Source organism: Megalobrama amblycephala, linkage group LG7 (genome assembly GCF_018812025.1).
Source record: "Megalobrama amblycephala isolate DHTTF-2021 linkage group LG7, ASM1881202v1, whole genome shotgun sequence".
Lineage (NCBI taxonomy): Eukaryota > Metazoa > Chordata > Actinopteri > Cypriniformes > Xenocyprididae > Megalobrama > Megalobrama amblycephala.
Window position 1 is genome coordinate 21396983 of NC_063050.1, and position 22871 is coordinate 21419853.

Consider the following 22871-nt stretch of genomic DNA (forward strand, 5'->3'; position numbering starts at 1 on the left):
TGCGTAATTGTCTTGATGAAGAGAGCAGTTGAGGTACTCGGTCACTGAAAGGGTTACAATTGTTACTGTGTTTTGCTTTTAAATGGTGAAAAATTAAAATGTTGGGTAAGGTCCCCAGACATTGCTGTGTTCCTGGTTGTAGAAAAACTGCATATCTGCATGCATTTCTAAAGGATCCCCAAGTTCCCTAATGATGTGCCTGATGGTGTAAATGTGGGATTGTTTGATTGTTTGGCATATTTTACCAATGATTTGTTTGTAAAACACTCACAATATGTAGCAGGATTTGCAAAGTTACTTTTATTGAAAGATGGAACAGTATAATGAATCTGACTGTGATGACGGTAAGTAAACAATTGAATTCTAATGTTTTGGTTTCTTAATATTTGTTTGAGAAGCATGGTGTAATACAATGCAAAGCATGTGTTATGTGTAATGCTTAGCTGCTTATCAAACTACATAAACTGATACCTTGTGACAGATTTATAAACTCTTCACATCTGTAGCTTTTGTTAGTCTAAATTATGTTCAGTGTTGACAGCTTTTAGATGGTATATAATTTATTTATTTATTTTCAATCAAATTATGTCTTTTGCAGACTTGGTGCCAATTTAGTTCCGTTTCTATATGGAGTTTTGAAAACCATTCTGCACATAATTGATGAGGCATTGATGCTTTCCTTTGCAAAGATTTTAGCCAATCACAATCATGGCTGTTTACATTTAATGCTGCCTTCACGTGCTAACGGAAATTTGACAATTCCCAGTTCTGAAGTCGTGATTACGAGCTCATCACATTCAACTTTCAAAATGGGAGGGTGTTCATGTGCAATTTTTACCTAGGAAACGTATTATCGATAATTCCAAGAGCATGTGAAGGCAGCATAATTACAAGTGGCCCCAAAAAGGACCATTCAGTTGAAGGGTCAGAGTGGAAAGTGAACCCTTACTTGCTCAGCAAGGTTCTCTTCAAACTAGCTATGATTACATGGACCCCTTTTGTTTCAGTCGAAATGAAATCATTCAGAGTGATGAATTTGAACATGGTGTTTACATGAATGCTAAATAAAGTGATTGGGATGATGTGCACGTTTATCTCACAAGCTTCAAATCGGAATTGATATTTTGACTTTTGCCCAGTGTATGCATGATGTTCCAGATGATGAGTGGAAAGAGAATTTTTTGCTACTCTGCTACGCTTCTACTGTTGCTGTATCATAACAGTATTAGCCTTAGAGGGAAGAATGGCCATAGTAGAGATTTCACTAATGTCTGCTTTAGTGCCCTCAGTGGCAATACCGAGAATGCAATGGATGCTTGAACAACAGCATTTTTGGTATGCAACAACTGGAAATGGAGTTTGCGTAGCAGCAAGTTGCACCTTCAGTCTTTTATGATTGTGTATATTTGCAAGGTACTTCTGTTCTTATTTCGGTGATCTTCACATTGAATTGCTGTCAGAATGAGGCTTTGCATCACATGATGGAAAACAAGAGGCAGTTGTTGTCATGCTGTTTTCATTCTTAATCAGTACGTTCTTTAGAGCATGATGAAGCAAAAAAAAAAAAAAAAACAGATTTGGTTGTGGGATGAACCATCTTGAATGTTTGAGTATACTATGCCTTGAAGTTGTATAACCTTGATGATGGAATGGTATTAAAAGATAGCAAGGCTGTTTTATAAGAAACAGGCTAGATTATTTCAATCTGTAGACTAAATTAGACAACCTTTGAGATCAAGAGACTTTATGTTTGTTTCTTCTCAATTTATAGAAACACTGCAATTGCAACTGTTTTCTTTGCCATCAGCCGAGCTGGTGGCCATTTTGTATTACTGCAGTGCAGAGTATGAAATGGCAGAGTGGGGGAGGAGCTCTTCAAAAGACATTGCCTAAGTCTGGCTCTCAGCGGTAGCTTTAGTGTGCATGCTTCACTGGTGTGTGCCGTGTCTGGTCATTCTAGAACAATTTTAAGCTGTAGTGCATGAAATGTGTTCCATTTAATGCACCTGTTTGACAATTTTGTGAGTTTTGAAAGTAATAAGCGGCCCCAAAATGGAATGTTCATAGGGTCAGAAAAAGATTATACCATTTTTGGTGAGGGGAAAAAAAAAAAAAAAAAAACTTAATGTTATAAATTATTTTTACTTACTTAGCAAGGTTCTATTCAAACTAGCTATGTTTACATGGACATGGTTCATGTTTCAATCAGAATGAAATCATCACAGATAATGAGTGGAAAGAGAGTTTTAGATTGAGACAATAGGTATTAATGACACTATATTCAAGAAAAACACCATCTCGTTCCGTTTGCATTATGTCATTACACATGATGTCTGCTTTAGTGCCCTCTGTGGCAATACTGAGAATGCAATGCATACTTGCGCAACAGCATTTTTGGTATGCAACAACTCTCAAAATGCAATTTGCGTAGCTGTAAGTTGCACCTTAAAGTCAGAGTGAACCGGAAGTTGCAAACGACTTTTCTCCAGTGCTGTGACGTAGGGCTGGGCGATATATCGCATGCGATTGTCACGCGCATTTCGTCAGTAAAGCCAGTTCCCTGATTACCGCGAAATCGCCATCACCTGCTTTCAAATGGAGTGGCATTTAATAGACAGAACCGTAGATCACAGACAAGCGACGCAATATCACGTTCATTATCGCAGATGAATCGCCTTCAATAATGAATGCAATATTGCGTCGCTTGTCAGTGATCTACGGTTCTGTCTATTAAATGGCGCTCCATTTGAAAGCAGGTGATGGCGATTTCGCGATAATCAGGGAACCGGCTTTACTGACGAAATGCGCGTGACAATCGCATGCGATATATCGCCCAGCCCTACTGTGACGTATTTCCAAGTGAAACGGAATTGAATAGAGGGCAGAGTTTTACTTTAGCGCTCCTCCTCTCCATCTCTCACTCATAGCAGACGAACGGTTGCAGGAGAGTGGTTTAAGCGTTTTCAACCAAAGCCGTCAAACTGACGTCATCAGAGAAGGGGCACCGTTGCAGACGGGAGGAGCATTTTCAGATTTTGATTAAATATTACGAAGCCAAACAATTTTTTTTTGTGTGGATTGACTTGCACGGATTAATTGTTCACCACAAAACTAGCAGTTTGAGCTAACAAAATAAATAAGGTCAATTTTGATTTCATGTGTACTTTTAGGGCTCGTTCACAGAATGCGTTTTTGCTTTGAAAAACGCGAGACACGGGCAGTGGAATGGGGAAAAAACGCAAGGTCTCAAAACGTGTTTATATATAATATTTAAAGTTGAACTGATTTTAACTTAAGCGCCGCATTTTAAGAACGTTGCGTCATGCGCGAGACGCTGCAAAAGATGCAAGGCCCAAGCGCAACGGTCATACAAGTCCGTCTAGCGCATGTTTACACAGAAAAACAATGGAAAATTGGAAACACACTCCTGTGTAAACGCCCCCTACTCCTGTTCTTATTTCAGTGAGCTTCAGGTTGAATTGCTGTCAGAATGAGGCTTTGCAGTACATAATGGGAAATGAGAGGCAGCTGTTGAAACTGTCATGCTGTTTTCATTCTTAATTATTAAGCAAGAGTTCAGCAACAACAGTCAGTACATTTCTTCAGAGGATAAAGCAAAAAAAAAAAAAAAAAAAAATCAACAGATTTGGTTGTGGGATGAACCATCTTGAATGTTTGTACATACTGTACCCTGTCTTTAAGTTGTATAACCTTGATGATGGAACAGTATTAAGAGATAACAGTTAGGAAAAGGTAAAAAACAAGGTCACGGATGACCTTGACCTGAGGATAAAGAAGAAACGGGCTAGATTATTTCTGTCTGTAGACTAAATTAGACAACCTTTGAGATCAAGACACTCTTTGTTTCCTCTCACTTAATTTACAGAAATACTGCATTTACAACTGTTTTCTTTGCCATCAGCTAAGCTGGTGGCCATTTTGTGTTATTGCAGTGCAGAGTATGAAATGGCAGAGTGGGGGAGGAGCTCTTAAAGAGACCTCGCTGAAGTCTGGCTCTCAGTGGTAGCTGTAGTGTGCATGCTTCACTCCTGTTGTGCCGTGTTTGGTTCTGGTCATTCTAGAAGTATTTTAAGCTGTAGTGCATGAAAAATGTTCCATTTCATGCATCTGTTTGAAAATTTTGAGGGTTTTGAAAGTAAATAGAATAATTAATTAATTCTACAATTTTGTAAAATTTTACTATTGAATTTTAATTTGGTAGATTTAGATGGCTAATTTTAGTATCTTTTACCAGAATCCTTTAACTTCTGACAGATACATGAGAGTTCTGACAGTCAATAACTGAAGTAGTCTCAACTGGTTTCAGCCAGTTTCTGCCGGTTATATCTGTGAGTAGGTGGCTGAGCATATAATAGCATTGGAAAATGATAGCTGTTTTTAACCAACAATGCTCTCTGTTTTAATATATCTTGAATTTCATGTTTGTCATGGATTAGATCTTTCTGCTTCTGCTTCATTTCTTAGAAAATGGTATATTCCACTTCCAGACATCTATGCTTCTACTTGGTCATCTTCATTCTCAGTCAGGACTGGGGTGGGGTTTTGGTTGTGTTAGCAGCAGTGTGTTTTTGCAACTATGTCTCGAAGCCATTTTATGATTTACAGTTTAAGGAATCTAGCATTTTAGAAAACATTTAAGAGCATCATGAGCAATGCTGTTTTATTAGGCAGTAGCAAATATCAAAGCATTGACATTTATATGATTTCGTTTAACATACTTTTATTGAAAGCAACTTACAAAGAGTTAGGAGTAATGCCAGTATGATATTAGAAGTGCTGTACAACCAAATTTTAAAAATACACCAGGATTAGAGATGCACCGATCAACTGGACAGGGACCGGAATCGGCCGATTTCTCGCATGATCGGTCCGGATCGGTGACCGGCCGGTCAGTCTCGTGTCTTTCTGGTTCCAAGCCGATCCGTTTTGTTTAGGGTTGTTCCGATTCCGATACTAGTATCGGAAATACCACCGATACCAGGAAAAAATTCTAGCATCGGTATCGGCGAGTAATTAAACTCATGTACCGATCCGATACCATTTTCTTAAACGATATCTAGTTGTGCCCACTATCTTTGCTTAACACAGCAAATCGGAAATCAATTCTTCTCAGAATGCAAACACAGGAAGTTGTGCTGTGTTGCCATAAGCAACCACTGTTTAGAGCAGCGAAGAAGTGAAAAACAGGGTTATTTATTAGAAATAAAACTAAATAAGATACTAAACGAATTAATTTATAGTGAATCTGAAGCCTACCTTTCTCATTCGGCACTGTTTCCATTTTCGAAACGAATGCTAAACTATCAGGCTATTTATTATGTAAGCTTTGTAGCCTTCTCCGTAATTTATGGTTTATGGTCGTAATTTAAAAGCCAGACACAATTCATACATTTACAAAAGACATTTAAATAACGAAAACAAGCAGAATGTCTGTTTCCTTTCCTAGATTGTTGGAGTGCGCCACAATGAACCACTTTCGTTTTGTTAATCTGTAGACCAAATTATATGGCGAAATATTTCGCGTAGCCTATAGGCCTAAATATTCTTTTGTTGTATATGTGTTATGTAAGCCTATAGTTTTATTCTGTTTTCTCCGTTCACCGAACCGCTGCATGTGCGTGATGTGGCATTGTGTGAACTCATGTTCTACTATCCTGTAATTTTCGCTGGTTTCAAAACGCACAACAAGCTGCATATTACTTGACATTCATTTGCACTTAAATGTAGGCCTAATGCTTGACGGTTGGTGACACATCATCAGAAAAACTAATGCCAGGGCATTGCCATTGTGACTTACCTAACCTATGATGACATGACAGCTGAGCTGAGCGCGTCAGTGCGTGCATCTCACTTTAGAACGTGAGCGCGGGCATTTCACAAACGTTGGATGCATCAGCGTCACATTTGCATAGGCTGTAGGCTACTATTTGAATTCGTGATTGGTTGACTGCCAAATCAAAATATTAAATAACGGAAAAATAACGTTTTTAACCGGTTAATGGCCATTTCAAATGAGCGTTTCTGTTCAAAACGATTCAATTTGATTCAGTTTCCGTTTCTGGTTACGTTTCGTCAATTTCGTTCATTTTTTGGTTCCTTGAACCGGTTCGGAGCCCTGCACCCAGGTAGCGGATTAGTACACTGTATCGGCCGATACCCTGAGCTCAGGTATCGGAATCGGTATCGGGAATGGAAAAGGGGTATCGGAAAATCTCTAGTTTTGTTACCAGCGGCACAGTCAATAACGTCAGCTGCACGTTCTTACTCTCCACTCTCCTAAGCGGGAGAAGTGACACACACGCCCCCTCTCAGTCACTTGACTCATTCACTTCGGTTAAATAGTGCTTGTATTGCGCACAATTTTACTAATTCCTGCAGGTTTCGCGCTCACACCAAAAGCGCGCGCACCACTGATTGGTGGCACAAGCTACTTCTCAGCCTCAAACAGATTGTGAGTCGCGCAAGTACCACAATGAGTGGCTTACTGTGCTTAAACGTTCAAATACATACAAAATTATGTCAGAATTCCTGTCTTGGTATTCAGTTAAACACAATCAGTTTTGGAACGTTAAATAGTTGAGAAAGATAACGCAAGTTGTAGAACAGTATTTTGGGTCCGTGCGTAAACTTAAAATGACAACAGTCTAATATTCCTGCTGCTGTCTGTCATGTTAATCAAAGAACAAAAGACAAAGAAAATCACTCTCTGCTCTTTGCTCTTGAGGTGTTAACTTTAATTGTAAGCATTAATCTGTATTTATTTAATTTTTTACAATGAAGACTATCAAGTGTTATTTTACATGATTACTTTAATTTATGTAGTATTTCTTAAGGCCTTTGCACAGAGTCCGAAATTTTCGCATGCGTTTTTTCGTATTCGTAATCCTAAAAATTCGTCAGACACACTGAGTCCGATGCGTATTAATGAATGCGTTGCGAAAAAAATCGCAAAACAATACAAAATGAAGTCTTCAAGCAGTGAGCATGATTTAGTTGTCCCCTCTTTAAAAAGAGGAAATATTGGGTCCATCCAATTTCGAGATTACATATAGAGAAAGGAGAGTTTCACCTCATCAAGGAGCTGCGTGATCATCCCGAGCGTTTCAAAGTTTACTTCAGGATGTCAGTGGCTCGGTTTGATGCTTTGCTACTGGCACAATTTGTCTTTGTATTCAGCACGTTGTTTGTCATTCAGAGCTGCTGTTTTGTGCTGTAGGCAACGTGGATCAACTTGTCAGATGGGCATTCGAGATTTTTTCGTTCGCGTACGGTGACTCTGAATTGTCAAAACGTCTCTCTCAAAATGCGTGCCAAGGATGCGAAAAACGCAGAAAATCAAACCTGATCCGAATATTTTTTTTGACGGACGAAAGTTTCGGAGGCGGTGTGCAAACGTGATTGACATAACGTGAGGTAGAATTTATTTTTTAACGTGCGAAAATTTCGCGTGCGAATTTCGGACTCAGTGTGCAAAGGCCTTTACCCTAATAATAACCTACTGTTAGACCCACCTGAGAGAACTTATTTCATAGCTCTCTCTATTCTATTGCATGTAATTATGCTCTTGTTTGCAATTTGTTTTTGTTCTTATTTTATTACTGACTTTTTACTTTTTTTATGAAAATAAAACTGTGTTGAAGAAAAGTAGATTTTTGTTTATATGCTGTCAATTCTAGTTCTTTGAAAGAAAATCGGAATCGGCAAAAATCGTTATCGGTAGATCACACACACACACACACACACACACACACACACACACACACACACACACACACGCACGCAAAAAAATTACAAATCTGCTAAGAAAATTGCAATCGGTGCATCTCTAACCAGGATATAGCCTATACCAGGGTAGTTTTAAAGATATGAAGCTAAAGCTAGTGCCGAGGAATAGAGAGCAACAAATAATGTACTATTTTTCTCCATAACCTTAAAAACTGCAGTGCGCTTATCATTAATCGTTAGTTTTTTTATCTCATTCAGTTTAGACTGCAAGCTCACAACTAGGCAAAATAAAAAGTCTAGTTGGTGCTTCTAATTAGCGGTGCAGAAAACACTGGATACCTGTTTGCGCTGGGTGCATGTGAGCGTTCATCCAGAGAGGCAGCCACAAACATCAAACCGTTGGATGCAATGTACGCTGAATGTTGCACGGAGCATTGAATTGCTAATTTATAAGCATTTGGGAAGAGCTTGATTCAAAATTTCATATTTAACCTTCTTGGCCAGGGATGGTAAACTTCGGTCCTGAAAGGAACATTGTTTGCAGAGTTTCGCTCCAACTCTAATCAAACTCACCTAGTTCCGGTGTAACTAGTCTTACAAGTTAGTCATACTGTGTTTTTTTTTTTTTTAATTTTAAGTCCGGTACATAAAAACATAGATTGGCCAAATTTGATACTGAGAAGTAAGACTGATTACTAATTTAAAGATATTTAAAGTTGCCCATTACTGTTCTTGCCATTTTTGCATAGTCTGACCTTCTATCAGTGTGATATTCAAGGCTTTGTAGCGGCCCGGGTGGTAATGGCGCAGATTTTAAATAGCTTGTCGTGCTTTTCCTTACACAACTTCCTTTAATGGATCTCCACACCCCTTTTTAAATAATAGTATGATCCGTGCCGTGCCTGTCCTTTCGTCCGTTTTGACTCTGCACATTCTGCAGCAATGGGGGAGGGGTGAGTGTTCTCACCTCCATGAGTTTTACCCCCACTAATATTTAAGTACTTCTGTTTTTCATCTTATTCTTGATTTGTGTTTTCATTCTTGGAATGCTAGTTTTTTCAATCGTTTATTCAGTCGTGACAAGGTCTTGCTGGCTATTCTGGCACAGAGAACAGTTTATTGTTTCAGTCTGTTTTTGCAGGATTCAGTAGTGATCCAGAGGATGTTAATATTCTTTATTGGTCTAGAATGAACATGTATTAAAGGCACCACAGCAAATATAGTAGAGTACAAGCTATGCTTCCCTCCCCCTTCCATGTACTCTTTGTGTGCTCCTAAACGTGCTTGAGTTCTCTCATGACTAATCCTGGGCTAAGCTTGAGAACCGTTGTATTACAGACTCATTTCCACAATTAATTGTATTTTTAATTTAGATCAACACATTTTTGTGTGTCTATTTGTTCGCACTTTCGTTAAAGCTGAGGGGCGCTGATTAGAGGAGATTGTGACAAACGCAATGCTAATTTGCGGACCTCTGAGTATTTGGACCTCAGAATGACAAGTATTTAATGTCTGTTTGGAACTCAGGCAGTTGTAACGTCCAAGTTAAGAGTGTCTCCCCCTCTCAGTCCTTCTAATGGTATGCTCTGTACTCTTCAGTAATTTTCCATTGTCTGCTCTGCTGTGTTACTTTGCAGCAAGAGGGTGGAGCTACAGCTCAGTGTGACTGTGCTCTAGAACTAATTTCAGCTAGTTTGATATGTTGAGACCTAATTTATGTTTTAACAGTTCTCGGTTTCAATTCTGTTTCACAGCACGTCCACCTCAAAGTTAATTTAGTAAAGAAAAATGTAAAACCTGAATAAATGAATGAATTAAAGTAAAGAGAACAAATAGTTCCCCCCCCCCCCTTGCAGTTATATTAGCACTCATTTTGGTGGGAAGTAGTAAGTGTATTTACTGATTAGAAATTAGTTGAATTAAATGGTAGCACCCCTGTAAAGTCCATGGTACAGCCCTAGCCCTGCCCCTCCCCCACCTCTGTTCAGTTTTACTGCTAGGCTTTTGATCGCACGAAGGCTAGTCACGCTTGCACATTTCTCCTCCAAGCAGAAGGTGGCCTGCATTTGAGGATAGTACTGTAAGGTCACAGCTCTCTGTCTTCCTGCACTTATTTAATTGTATTTTCATTTGTATCTTTCAGTGAAAGTATGATTTATAGAACTATATAAAATATACTAAATGAACTAAATGTAATAACACAGTGAGTGGGGTGCTTGCGATTTACTTCGCAATAGCATGAAAGTGTTAGCCATTTTAGCTGTCACATCACGTATTGACTATGCTAATATACTAAAAGCAGTTGATTGTTTTTTTTAATCAGTTGATTTTGGCAGACAAGTCTTTCAGGTGTACTCAATCCTGCTCCAGGAGATTTTTCTTTCAGCAGCGGTTAAGGCCAATCCTACCTTAGCGCACCTGCTGGTAATTTACAAGATCCCGAGGACCTTGATTAGATTCCTTGTGTGCTTGTTTAGGGGCTGAACTAAACTTTTTAGTTTATACAAAAGATTGAGTGGGATTAAGCACACTTGTGTTACAGCTTGCATACTGAAAGCTTTAAAGCGGCATGTCACTACAAAATGTTTGGCCCAATCAGATGTAAACTTGAAACTAGATTTTAATAACGTAACATGATGATACAATATAAACCCCTTACAATAAAAATAACTGATATAAAATTTGACTTGAGCTATTTTTTAATTTACACATTGTTAGTATTTTAACTATTGAGAAAAAGAGAGACCAGACCATATTACAGACCAGAAAAATCAATCCAGCTGGCTTAGAGAAAGGTTCAGAACTTAAGTTATTTAAATTTTAAAATTCAATTTATATAAAGGAATAAAATTTTATATCAGTTGGACAGGGGAAAACGTGGCTGGAGTAGCTGTTGCGTGACATGCATAAAAACGGGTGTTTGTCAACTGAAGGCATCAGGTGCTTCCAATGTAGAGGGCTTTGATTAAAATGGGGCAGATTAAGTTTTGATGTGACGTGCCACTCGCATGCATTGTAGACGTGTTAGTACGTGCTTTTGGCTTTTTCACTTAACCATATTTCTGATACTGCATGACCTGCATTTATCTATAAAACAGTGCAGAGACATTGCTGCTATTCCATAACTGTCACTAAGGTGATGAAGATAAGGGATGTCTGCATGGATTGAAGAGAGATCCCTTTAAAGCTCTCCAATACTCAAGTATGAAGCAATGCCCCAAGACTGAAGTATGATCAGATAACTAGAATCACAAGAATCACAGGAGTAGCCCATACCTTATGCATTGTGGAAACATCTTTGTGATCCAGAAGACCACCTTTAGCACAAGATCACTGGTGCGATGACAAGGCGTGAATAACTGAACAGACTGTGCCCTCTGTGGTATTTGTACAATCTTGGTGATGCAGCATTATTAAAAGCTGACAATTTTAAAAGCCAAAAAATCTGGACAAATCTTGACGCAAGGAATGTCAGATGTGAAGTGATATGTTACGTGCAAGCTAGACACTACATCAGACAGTCCTAAAACAGAGGCACTTTATTTTAATTTGGTCATTTCTTCCATGTTTAATTGACATCATTTGTACAACTGCAGTTGTTTGGCTTGCCAGCAGCTGAACTGGTGGCCATTTTGTGTTATTGCAGTGCAGAGCTACTAGTATGAAATGGCAGAGTGGAGGAGGGGCTCTTAAAGAGACTTCGCTGTAAGTCTGGCTCTCCATGGTAGCTGCAGTGTGTACACGGTTTACTGTTGTTGTGTCATATTTGGTTCCAGTCATTCTTGGAGGATTTAGGCTTTAATGCATGAAATGATTCATTTCATGCACTTGTATGATAATTTTGTTGGTTTTTGAAAGTAATAATTCATTACACAGATCAAGGAAATTTTAGATCAGTTCTTTGTAATATTAAATATGGTAGCTTGATCCGCTAGTTAGTTGGTGTATGTTATCAGGAACAGTTTAGACCGACACATGACAGAGATCTGATACAACTCACAGCTAAGCCAGTCTCAACTGGATTCAGCCGGTTTGTGCCGGTCATGTCTGTGATTAGCTGGCTGTGCTTACAGTAGCATTACAAGAGGAAAGCTGTTTTTTTTGGCTAAAGGTAGTTATTGAATTACTAGTTTTTAAGTTGTATGCAGGTAATGTTTATACCCATTTCAACAGAAACCCTCTCTAACACTACTTTGCATTTTATTTTTTGACATGGATGGATTAGCTTCTCTTAATGTGTGTGCTGCCCTACAATTTAGAAAATGGTATATTCCATTTGGGCATCTACGTATTTGCTTGAGTGTTTTCTCTTCCTTCTCAGTCAGAATTGGGGGAGGATCTTGGCATCTTGTTTTTCATGCAGGAGCGAATAATTTTGCAAAGCTGTCATTTTGATTTGCAGTTTTATGAATCTGTTTTGAGTAGTAATCAAAATGCATTTAAGAATTTTCAAAACATTTTAGTGCACTTGCAAATATCACAATATTTGCATTATACTTGCATTAATTAATAAAAAAAAAGTTTTTGTTGAATGCGACACACAATTATAAATTATATAAACAAAAATGCTGAATGAAAGGAGCCAAGAAGATTAGCAGTCCCACAATACTGAATTACAAAAATAGATGAGAATAAAGCTATAAATTAAATATTTAGTCTAAACCAATGCTAAATAATAGAGGCCAATAAATACCAAAATTCTCCATAACTTTAAAAATGTGATATAGATCTGGCACTCTTATTTCCTCAGAAACTTTAGCAAAAGCTTTAGGTCTTCTAAAGTGAGATTTTCTCATTTTACACCCTGATGGTATACAATTTTGTGGTGTTCTTGTTGCTCAATGTTTTAGTATATTTCCAATTATAACTGACCTGAATAGCTGTCGTGATAAAGTAGCTGCTGTTAAGCAGAAAGCATAGGCCTGAGAACTGCCATAGTTTGCTAATTTTTTGTTTATTTAATCAGAAATGGTTTTTGTGTTGCTAGATCAGCACAGTTTCTCAATTACTTTATCGGCGCAGTTAGCACATATACTGTTTTTCAGGACAAAAATTATTACATCAATATTGATGAATATCCATTAAAAATTAAACTTGATCTCTACTAGGAAATTTTTTGAAAGCAAAGGTTTCGATATTTATGTTTTGCCTTAAAACATTGACTTAAATTGTCAATCACCTGGCTAATTTACAATACTAGTGAGTGAGTTAGCTGGCATCTGCTTCAGTAACATTTACAAATACTGAGATCCCCACACAGAACCTGCAATTGTACATCATGTCAAGTCTTAGTCAATGCCACCATTTTTTTGTTCATCTTGAGTTGGACATGACTAAAATGACAGTAACTCTGACAGCGAGTCAGATGTTAATTAATTGAGTGAGTCATTAGACTGATTCAACCTGATAACTCAAGTTTGAAACAAAAATATGATTCATTACAAAGAACCGGCACATGGTTATTTGCTCACAAATTAGACAACAATGTTTTTCAGTGTCTTTGTTGTGTGCATCCAGCGAGAACAATGCAATAAAAATGTTTATTTTGTTTATTTATACTAACAGTTATTTTGCGGTTCTTGGTCTTTCTCATCACGTTCACTTCACACCGTGAACTCACAAGTCACAACTCAGCTCAACTATAATTTCTCTTGCCGTGGTGCTGTAGATTCAGCAGCAGCAGCGTGTCGTAGTCTCTGATTAGCGGTGCAGACAAATCTGTGGCTACTTATGCAGGGTAAAATAAGCATGTGGGCCTGCATCCAGGGAAATAAAAAACACCAAGCCATTGGATACACTGAACTTGTATGAAGAATGAAAATGATATGAATTAGCATTTGGGCAGAACTTTTACTGAGATTTCAAATGAATACCTCTTGCCATTTGTGAATTCACACTACTGAAACGGATATATAGACTCAGAACTCACTCCTAAAGCTGGCATTCTGATTGAAACTACTGAGGTGACCAATTTGACTAGCAGTTTGAGTGTGTACTCTGCATTGAAAGCTAGTGCTACACACGAATCGGAAAAAAATAAGTTGCTGAGATGAAGCTTGGCATAGCATAGGCCTCCGTTAAATATATAAGCTACTAGATCTGTAAATGCAGCAACACACTATAATAAAATTGTGATTGTTAATTTAGGCAGATGTTCTTCTATGCAAAGGAATATGAATTTTCACACCCCTCTTTTTAGCAATAGTACATTCCCTGTCTATTCATTTCTACCGCTTTAACTACGTTTTGCAGAAGTGGGGGAAGGGATAGTGTTCTCACTATCATGATTTTATCCCCACAAAAATTTGATAGCTTTTCTTTTTTCATTCTATGCTGCTTTCTTTTTTACGTAATGCATAATTTAATGAAAAGCCTGCAGTTGTTTTGTAATAATTTGGCTTGCTCAATCATGGCAAGGTCTTGCAAACTGTTCTGGTGCTGAGGACAGTTGTTTCTTGCTGTCTTTCAAAGATGTAATAGTTAGGACCTGTTCAATGTCATACTATTCTTGTATAGTAGTGTAGAAGTCAACATGTTTTAAAGACTACTGCAAACATGGAAGAGTCCAACATATGCTCCCCTCCCCCTTCCATGTACTCCTTTGTGTGCTCCTTGAGGTAATGTGACTAGACTTGCTTGCGCTCTCTCACGACTAATCATGGGCTACGTTTGAGAACCGCTGTATTACGGATTCATAATATATTTGAATATTTATATTGAAAAATATTTGGGTCTGCCTCTGTGCGCTCAATTGGCTCTTTCTGGAACACCTCAGTGCTGTTTGGCAGACATATCAGACCTCTCGATTAGTTGGACCTCAGATGGAAGAGACCTGTAATTAATGTCTGCTTGGAACTCGAACCGTTGTAACGTCCAAGTTAAGAGTGTCTCCCCCTCTCGGTCCTTATGATGGTGTGCTCTCAGTAATTTTCCATTGTCTGCTCTGCCGTGTTACTTAGCAGAAAGAGGGTGGAGCTACAGCTCAGTGTGACTGTGCTCTAGAACTAATTTCAGCTAGTTTGATATGTTGTGAGTTAATGTGTGTTTAAACTGGGTTTCCAGTTTCAGTTCTGTTTAACATTTTTAATTCGGTCCACATGTTATTAAATTTAGTAAGAAAAATCTGAAAGTATAACCCTGAGTAAATCATTCATTTTTATCCCATTCATTTTTATCACTTTCATCCCCTTTTTAGTTAAGTGGATGACATACATAGTACAGCTCATTTGTCAGTGTCAGATATTGTATATTAGTGTGTTTAATACTTATTGAAATGAATAATAGTAGCACCCCTGTAAAGTCCATGGTACAGCCCTAGCCCTGCCCCTCCCCCATCTGTGCTCAGTTTTAGTACTAGGCTTTTGATCGCACGAAGGCTAGTCACGCTTGCACATTTCTCCTCCAAGCAGAAGGTGGCCTGCATTTGAGGATAGCAGTGTAAGGTCACAGCTCTCTGTCTTCCTGTACCTTTGTAGTGTTGTTTCTTTTCTCAGAATCCTTCTGTGAATGTGTGGTTTATTTTACTAGATTGCACTAAATGTACTTACATGTGATTTATCGCAGTTAGACATGTTTGCGATTTTTGATTTTATCGTTAGTGGAAAATGCGGGCATTTTTTTTATTTTATTTTTTAAATAACAAAACATATTTTGCTACATAATGTGATATTGATGAGTGTCAAACATATGTGTTAAATGTATATTGGTTTTTAACCAGTTTATTTCAGCAGGTATAACTTTGTTCAGGGGTTCTCAGTCCTGAGATTTTCCTTTCATCTGAATTTAGGTTCAGCCCTCTTTTAACTCACCTGTGGTAATTTACAGGTGATCCTGAGGAGCATGATTAGCTGGTTCAGGTCCTTTTTTGGAACCAATCACAATCTTCAAAATCAAATCTGCACAAAGGTAAATCTCCAGTAGGATTGAGCACCCTTGTGGTAGAGCTAACACACTTAGGCCCTTTCTGTTAACAGTGCTTGCTAAATGTAGTCTATTTAACTAAAATAAGTAGATTAACTTAGCCATGCATGTCTAGAGATGTTGCTGCTATTCTATAACTGTGACTCGTCAAGCACAAGGTGATGAAGATTGAATGGGATTGAAGAGTACCGATAACAGCGCAGAACACCACGATGAAGCAAAACCAGAAGACTGATGATGATATAGCTTGGAGGAGCGACAAGCACCTGACTCGTCAATTGAAACATCTTTACGCTGTCCAGAAGACAAAAAGCCACCTCTGTGCTATCATATAGCAGGTTATTTTGTGGGATCCAAAGGCGTGAATGATTGAAGACAGCTTTGAAGAGTGATTGAAGAAGTTTCACAACCTTCAAGAGGAGGAATCGATAGGGCCTTCTTTGCGAATTGAGAATCAACTGCTGGAAGGAACTTCGACGTTAGGAACCAGAGAGAGTCAGGCGCATGCTCCATGCAAGTTGGCTAAAATAAATTAGACAACTTGTGAAATCAAATCTATTCCGGTTTAAGTCACATGGATAGTGCAGTTGTTTGGCTTGCCAGCAGCCGAGCTGGTGGCCATTTTGTGTTATTGCAGTGCAGAGCTATTAGTGTGAAATGGCAGGAGTGGAGGAGGGGCTCTTAAAGAGACCTTGCTGTAATTCCAGCTCTCAGTGGTAGCTGCAGTGTGTGCACGGTTTACTGTTGTGGTGCCGCGTTTGATTCCTGTCATTCTAGAAGGAGTTTAAGCTCTAGTGCCTGAAATATTTTCTATTTCACGCACATTTACGACAGTTTTGTGGGGTTTTGAAAGCGTTATTGATCAGACTGTGAGCAAAGTTTAAATGGGGAAACTGAAAATAGTTAATTTATAAAATAGAATTGACAGAAACTAGTTAGTCTGATTGCTTTTCCAGAAACCTCCAAGTGTTTTTAAACACATGAGAGAGATCTATGAGATCATCTCAACTGGTTTCAGCCTGTTGATGCCTGTTGTGTCTGTTATTACTTATTAGCTGGCTGTGCGTACAGTAGTTTCTAAAGGAAAGCTGTTTTTGTACAAACAGTTGTTGTGTTGGTGGGATTTAAGATGGGAATTCTCTACTTGCGAGTTAGGAGTTCGCAATAACTGATCTGGTTTCAAGTGATTTTGGTTGGAATAAAATCCTATTTTTTTCACACCAACAAAGAAGGGAGTTTATTTGGCACTAATGCAGTATAATAAAGAGCAAAGGATGAGGCCTGTAATGCTTTATCTTCTGCTGCCACGGAAGACGATGAAGTATAGTTTGGGCGCCCTGTAAAACGGCTGTCTCAAAGCGTAATCGTCAGTTTTCAGAATCGCTATGGAGTGAATTTTTTTTTTTTTTTTTTTTTTTAAATTTTAATTCCACAATTAAAAATATCATAATATATTCTGTTAATGAATTTAATTAGAATAAAATAGAAGCCAGTAATCATGCACCAAGCAATATTAGCAGTGCCGTAATAAGACATTTCAAAAATAGATCAGAATAGTTATAGCGGTGTAAAATAAAGCTAAATGTAGTGCGCCGCCATAGAGGCCAATGAATACAACAGAGAGAATGAATCTCATTTTACACCCTGATGGCATACAATTTCTTTGTTCTCATCAAAGCTGCAGTATTATGCTCATTTTTTTATTTTATTCCCATGTGACCGTACTGAGAAGGCGCCACACTTCCTCTATATGAAAACAAAGAGCTTTACATTTATCAAATTAAAACCATGCTGTTCAGCCTCCTTCAAGGCCTTCATCAGACATTAGGAACATCGTACACACAATACAATATGAATTTTTATTACAGTGTTCCTTGTATTCAAAGTTCTGCATCTCCACACCCCTGTTTTTTTAGTTATCGTACAATCCCTGTCTTTTTTTATTACTGTTTTGATTGCACATTCTTCAGCAGTGGGGGAGGAGTGAGTGTTCTCACCCCCACTATAAAGTAACTTCTTTCCCATTCCCATTTTACACCTTTTTTTTTTTTTTTTTTTTTTTTTTTGTAATTTCATGGAAAGTTTTTCCTTGTGGTCTTCTAAAGTTTAAAAAAAACCCTGAAGGACTGGTGTTTCTGGCGTGAAAATCAATACATTTCGAAAATAACTTGGTATGCATTGTAGAGTTCTTGCAGAGAACTCTTTTCCTTCCATTCACACTTGGTGTGAGGTGGCTAGACGTGCTCGATCATGAGATGCGCCTGAGATGTATTAGGTTCATTGTGTGTGTATCTATGCACGTTTATTGATTGTGGATGGCGCTGAATATGTTGGCAGCTCATTGCTGCTAGGCAGACATGTGTCTTAACCAGATGTGGCGCAACTAGATTTCAGTGGCAAGTGATCTTTCCGTCCACTCTGAAAGTCAAAATGCTTTGCGACAAAATCACATCTAATCAGATTAGTATGTAGTTTTCTTGGTTTGCACATACTTGTAATGTTTTTGCACATTACTGCTGAAACTGCATCAATCTAGGAACCTTGTATTTTCATGACTTCTATAATGTGTTTCCAGGCGGCACCATTTCTCTTCATATCCTTTTGGATATTGAGGGATTTGTCTGATGTTTCTGAAAATGGGTGAGGCTACCCGATGTTATGCACAAAAATGGAAACCGTGAGATGGGCAAAATGCAGTGTCGCTTGTCATGGCTAGGACAGGAGTGCAGATGAATGTGGAAGAGCGCGTTGGTCATGTCGCGTCTGGTTTGGACAGTGTCAGACCTAATATGAGTGTGTGAAAACGCACCAGTATTTAATGTCTGCTGGGAACTCATAAATGACATTAGGCTTTTATGAGATCTGTAAAAGCCGTTGTGCTAATATATATAAGCACAACATATTTTACAGATCTCGTAAAAGCCAAATATATATATTTTGTGAAAATTGACCGCAGACATATCAGCCATCTGAACTTAAATAGATTTGTTTAGATAAGGAAGGTCCTCTGCTTTGTTCTCATGGACTGAATGTAGGGATATTATGCCCTTTTTGTCACTTTTATTTATAGGCACAGTAGAGAGATGACAGGAAAGGATGGGGAGAAGAGGAGGGAATAAAATCGGAAAATGTCATGAAGCGGATTAGTACTTGTACTGCCGAATCAACACTTCAGTTAAATGTGTCAGAAGAACACATGCTATGCTATGCTATGTCTGTTAAAATGTAGTTGTTGAGTGATGTTTAGTCAGGATAGTTTTTCAAGTGACTCTTTACTAGGAAAACGCTGAATAAAACATTAGGGGCTTGTTTCCCCTTGCCTTTGGGAATAACTCGCAAGAAAACATTCTTTTAAGTTTAATACGTTGTGTGTTTTCTTGTGAGTTATTAGATTTGATTTCGCATTGTCGTGAAAGATTTGCAAAACTGTGTGAAAAATGTTCATGAGCTGAGAATGATTCCATGTGACTAAGAGGGAATAGTCAAAAGTCATGAAACATGAAGAAACTTAATTGTCTGGCATTACATATAGAAAATGGTGACCATAGCTCATTATGAGGTCAATACAGTTGCTTACATTTGTTTATGGCAGCAGTTTGACCTTTTACCTCGTTATAAACCTGCTTTTGTGCAATAGCAAAGTTACAGCCAAAAGATGCTTGGGCTGTATTAGGATGCACGCTACTGAGTTGTTTATTGAAAAATAGGGACTTTGGAATAATGCATATAGGCAAATTGTTGTCACTTGGTATATTTTTAAAATGCAGAGCAGATTTAATTTTGCTGTGCTCCCTCTTGTGTTGACACATAGCGGTGCACATGAGACGCCCCTCCTCTGTTGAAATGGTACGATCCACATCGCAGTAATTTTCCACCCTGTTTCTCTGTGCCTGCAGCAGTGGGGGAGGGGTGTTTTTTTGCTTCACAGCATATGGCAGTTTTTCTTTCTTGCTGCTGCTGTTTTTTTTTTTTTTTTTTTTTTTTTTTTTTTGTCCTTTTATTTTCCTCTTTCTAAAGGTTTTTGTATGAATGTCTTCTTTTGGAACACCTTCAATCGCAGGTTTTAGAAAACTGCTGGTCGATCAGTGAGATTTTTTTTTTTGAGGTGATGAATCATCTCACAGAATCATGAGACAAAAAGTGACCTTTTGTTTCATATAACGCTGTCCTGTTGGTTGTAACGCTACAATTGTGTGTAGCTACACTGTTTTTCTATTCTAGTTACAGCCAACACCTTACAAAGAATGTGCTCCGCCTCTCCACATGAGATCCCTTCCCCCTCCCGTTCTCTCTGTCTCTCTCTGTTCCTCTTTTCTGTGTTGTGTGCGCTTTGAGCTAGTTGGAAACTAGGCATGCTCCCGGTTTTGCGCTCACTACTAATGAAGGCCTACTCTTGAAGACTAAACCTCAAGGTTGTTTTTTTGAGCTGTTTTAGTTCTTGAGGACTTAAATTTTTTCGCATTCAATTTTATTGTTGTGTACTCGTAAGATTAATGGAAATTTTGGTGGATGTTTGTTTTATTTGTTTTAAGACAAAATCGTTGGCTTTTTTTTTTTTTTTCGTATTATCGTAGGAACAGCCCTTTTTACGATTTTTTTTTTTTCTTTTTTTTCTTTTTTTTCTAGTGTTTTTTTGTTTTGTCTGTTAGTGAGAATTGTGCAGTTTTAACATGATTGAGATCATCTATTTTACATTCGACTGGGATATTTTTATTTCATACTTGGTCTTTCGCATAAGGAGGTTTTGATTGCGTACAATCCGTAAACGAGCGAAATTCATTGCGATCTTTTGATATTTAATGCCTTTTAATGGAATATTAGTGATTTGCTTATTTTTAGATATTGTAAACATTTTGTTTTTGTTTTCAGCTTACCTTAGAAATTATTGCAGGTATCTACCTTGAAACTGTTTTCAGATCGAAATGCAGTGTTCGGCTGTTTTGCGAACAGTTCTTTATTAGCAGTCCACAAGAGGTTATATCGCTGAAATCAACTTGGATGGACTTGGATATTCAGGCCTGAGCCTCAGGAGGAGGAGTACTGTAGAACTGAGCCTGGCTTTACACCGCAGCTCTGGCGACCATTTTGCAATGAGCGGGAACCTCAGTGTCTATGTTTACAGTTGGGATGGGGGAGGGCCACAGTGAGGCAGTGTGCGGAGATCAACATTAGAACAAGCTTACCAGAAGCTAGCTCAGCCATTTTTATAAAATGAATGTATTTTTGTCTGTGGATATAAAACTGAGGACATGGAGGAATGCAGAGATGCACTTTATTACTGTTTAGTTTTTGTCACACATTTGTGTTTTTCCCCTTGGGTTACTGACATGAAAATCTGAAAATGTTGTTTTTTTTTTTTTTAGTGTTCCTTGTGGGTTACTAATGGCTACCTATTGTCAGCTTGGTTGACACCCTCATTTGTGTCTTGTACAGCCTTGTTACCTGTCTTGCTCCTGACTCAGCAGTTTGTGGTGACACTTCAGTGTTTAGGATGGAAAATTATTTGAAGCTAATGGAACTTAATTGAATTGAGTAAAAGTATTTTTCGTGGTTGTCATAGATACCAGAACTTGGGGGAATGGCTGCTGACAGGAAGTTCAAGGTTTTGCAAATGGTATGCAAGCCGCGTCATTCACACCTGCCAGGATGACGTTTGTTAATGTAACAGTGCAGCAGCAATGCGGTGTCCTGTGGACCTTGGCAAGATATTTTTGGGAGGCGTAGTAAACAAAGAAAAAATGAGAATAATTAGAGTAGAGGATAAGTACTGAGAATAAATTGATGCTAAGCATTAGAATGAAGTTAAGACAGATTAATTTTTTTTGGATCCAGCAAGGTGCTTTGAAGCTAGTAGCAGGTTCATTTCATTGCTAGCAACTTGATCAACTCTTATTCATGGGAATATTGGAACATACAGGAAATTGTTTAATATTTTGAGGTTTACTGTATTTTGACTTTGTTTATAAATGTTGGTGTTGGCAGAGAGGAGTTAATTTCACAAGAATTTAACAGTTTAGTTGCTAAAGTAACACTTTTTTTCAAACTTGACAAGATTTTATTGTTTTGGAAATCAGATCACGAGTTTTTAATTATGGTGGCTATTCTTTGTGTACTAATTTAGACATTTTCTAGTCACTCAATAAGCACTGACAGAAAACACAGTACCGTAATTTATTTTGTAAACATATGTCCTCCTGTAAAATTCAGTCTTTTTGAATAGGAAATAGGTTTTAATATTACCTTGTCTTATCAGGATACCAATTTTCAGTGTACCTCTTTACCACATATTGTGTGATTATACTTAATTTGTGATTAATCTGAATTCAATTAGTTTCTAAATTGTGTAGTATTGGGTAAACTTCTACTTTAATTACAGGATGTCACTAGCTTTGTTTCTTTAGCTGTTTGCTCAAGTTCTTTGTTTTTCTCTGTAGACGATATATGTTATTTGTGCACAGCTTGCAATGAGTTCACTGTATGTGGTCTTTGTCATAACATTTGGCTACAGATTCAGCACAGATTGTAATCCATATACATAGAACCAAGGAAGTATGTCGATTAGTTTAATAGATAATCAAATAGAGAATATGCCAGCGCTCATATGTTATGTTAAAACTACAGGGTTATGATTGCGTAACATTTTGAGAACAACTTATTTATTAAAACATGAGGGAGCTGTACTAAAAAAGGAACTGAAGGATGTTTGGATCTGGTTATGAAGAATTAACTTTAGCATGAAATGAGTTGTGCGAAACAATTTTTAACTTCATTTCAAACCTAACATTTCAATTCTTTTTCTTTTAGGATCCTCAAGCGACTGGCTGCCTAATCCATGAACAGGAAAGTACGAGACATTACAGAAGCCTGGTAAGACAAACTAATGTCTTTTTGTGATTTATTAACACTGAGACAGAAGTACGAGTCTAGTTTAAGTACGATGGTAGCTTTGAAAATCTGCATTATATAATGAACTCCTCTTGTCGCTAGCAGATTCTGTAGTGTGCAGCTCTTATTGGCTAAGAATTGCACCAATCAGGTTGAGGGGGAGGACACAAAGTCTGCTCTCCCTCTTAGTATTCTGAAATCAGATGCACTGCTGGCTGTTACGGCCCTACCAACTCACTAGTTATGTCAATTGAACTGAGGAAGGTTATTGGTTTTCGTTAGGTAACTTTTTTCACAACAGATTTCTGGTGGTTTGTGAG

At 37.9% G+C, this 22871-nt stretch overlaps 1 protein-coding gene across 12 annotated transcripts in view; it reads left to right on the forward strand.

Moving 5' to 3' along the window:
• LOC125272010 (activating transcription factor 7 interacting protein) overlaps nt 1–22871 on the forward strand; it is a 44199-nt gene that overhangs the window by 13054 nt on the left and 8274 nt on the right. For 3 of the 12 annotated variants that reach the window (XM_048196518.1, XM_048196516.1, XM_048196519.1), the window contains exon 2: nt 22471–22533. Coding sequence is in view for 5 of the 12 variants with exons in the window: in XM_048196516.1 (XP_048052473.1) it covers nt 22471–22533 (63 nt within the window). In the remaining 7 variants the exon portion in view is untranslated. Of the gene's footprint in view, nt 1–323; nt 345–9715; nt 9832–15091; nt 15184–15570; nt 15652–19987; nt 20079–22470; nt 22534–22748; nt 22834–22871 lie in introns of those variants that run through there. The other 9 variants (XM_048196517.1, XM_048196513.1, XM_048196514.1 and 6 more) reach the window with 8 other exon arrangements.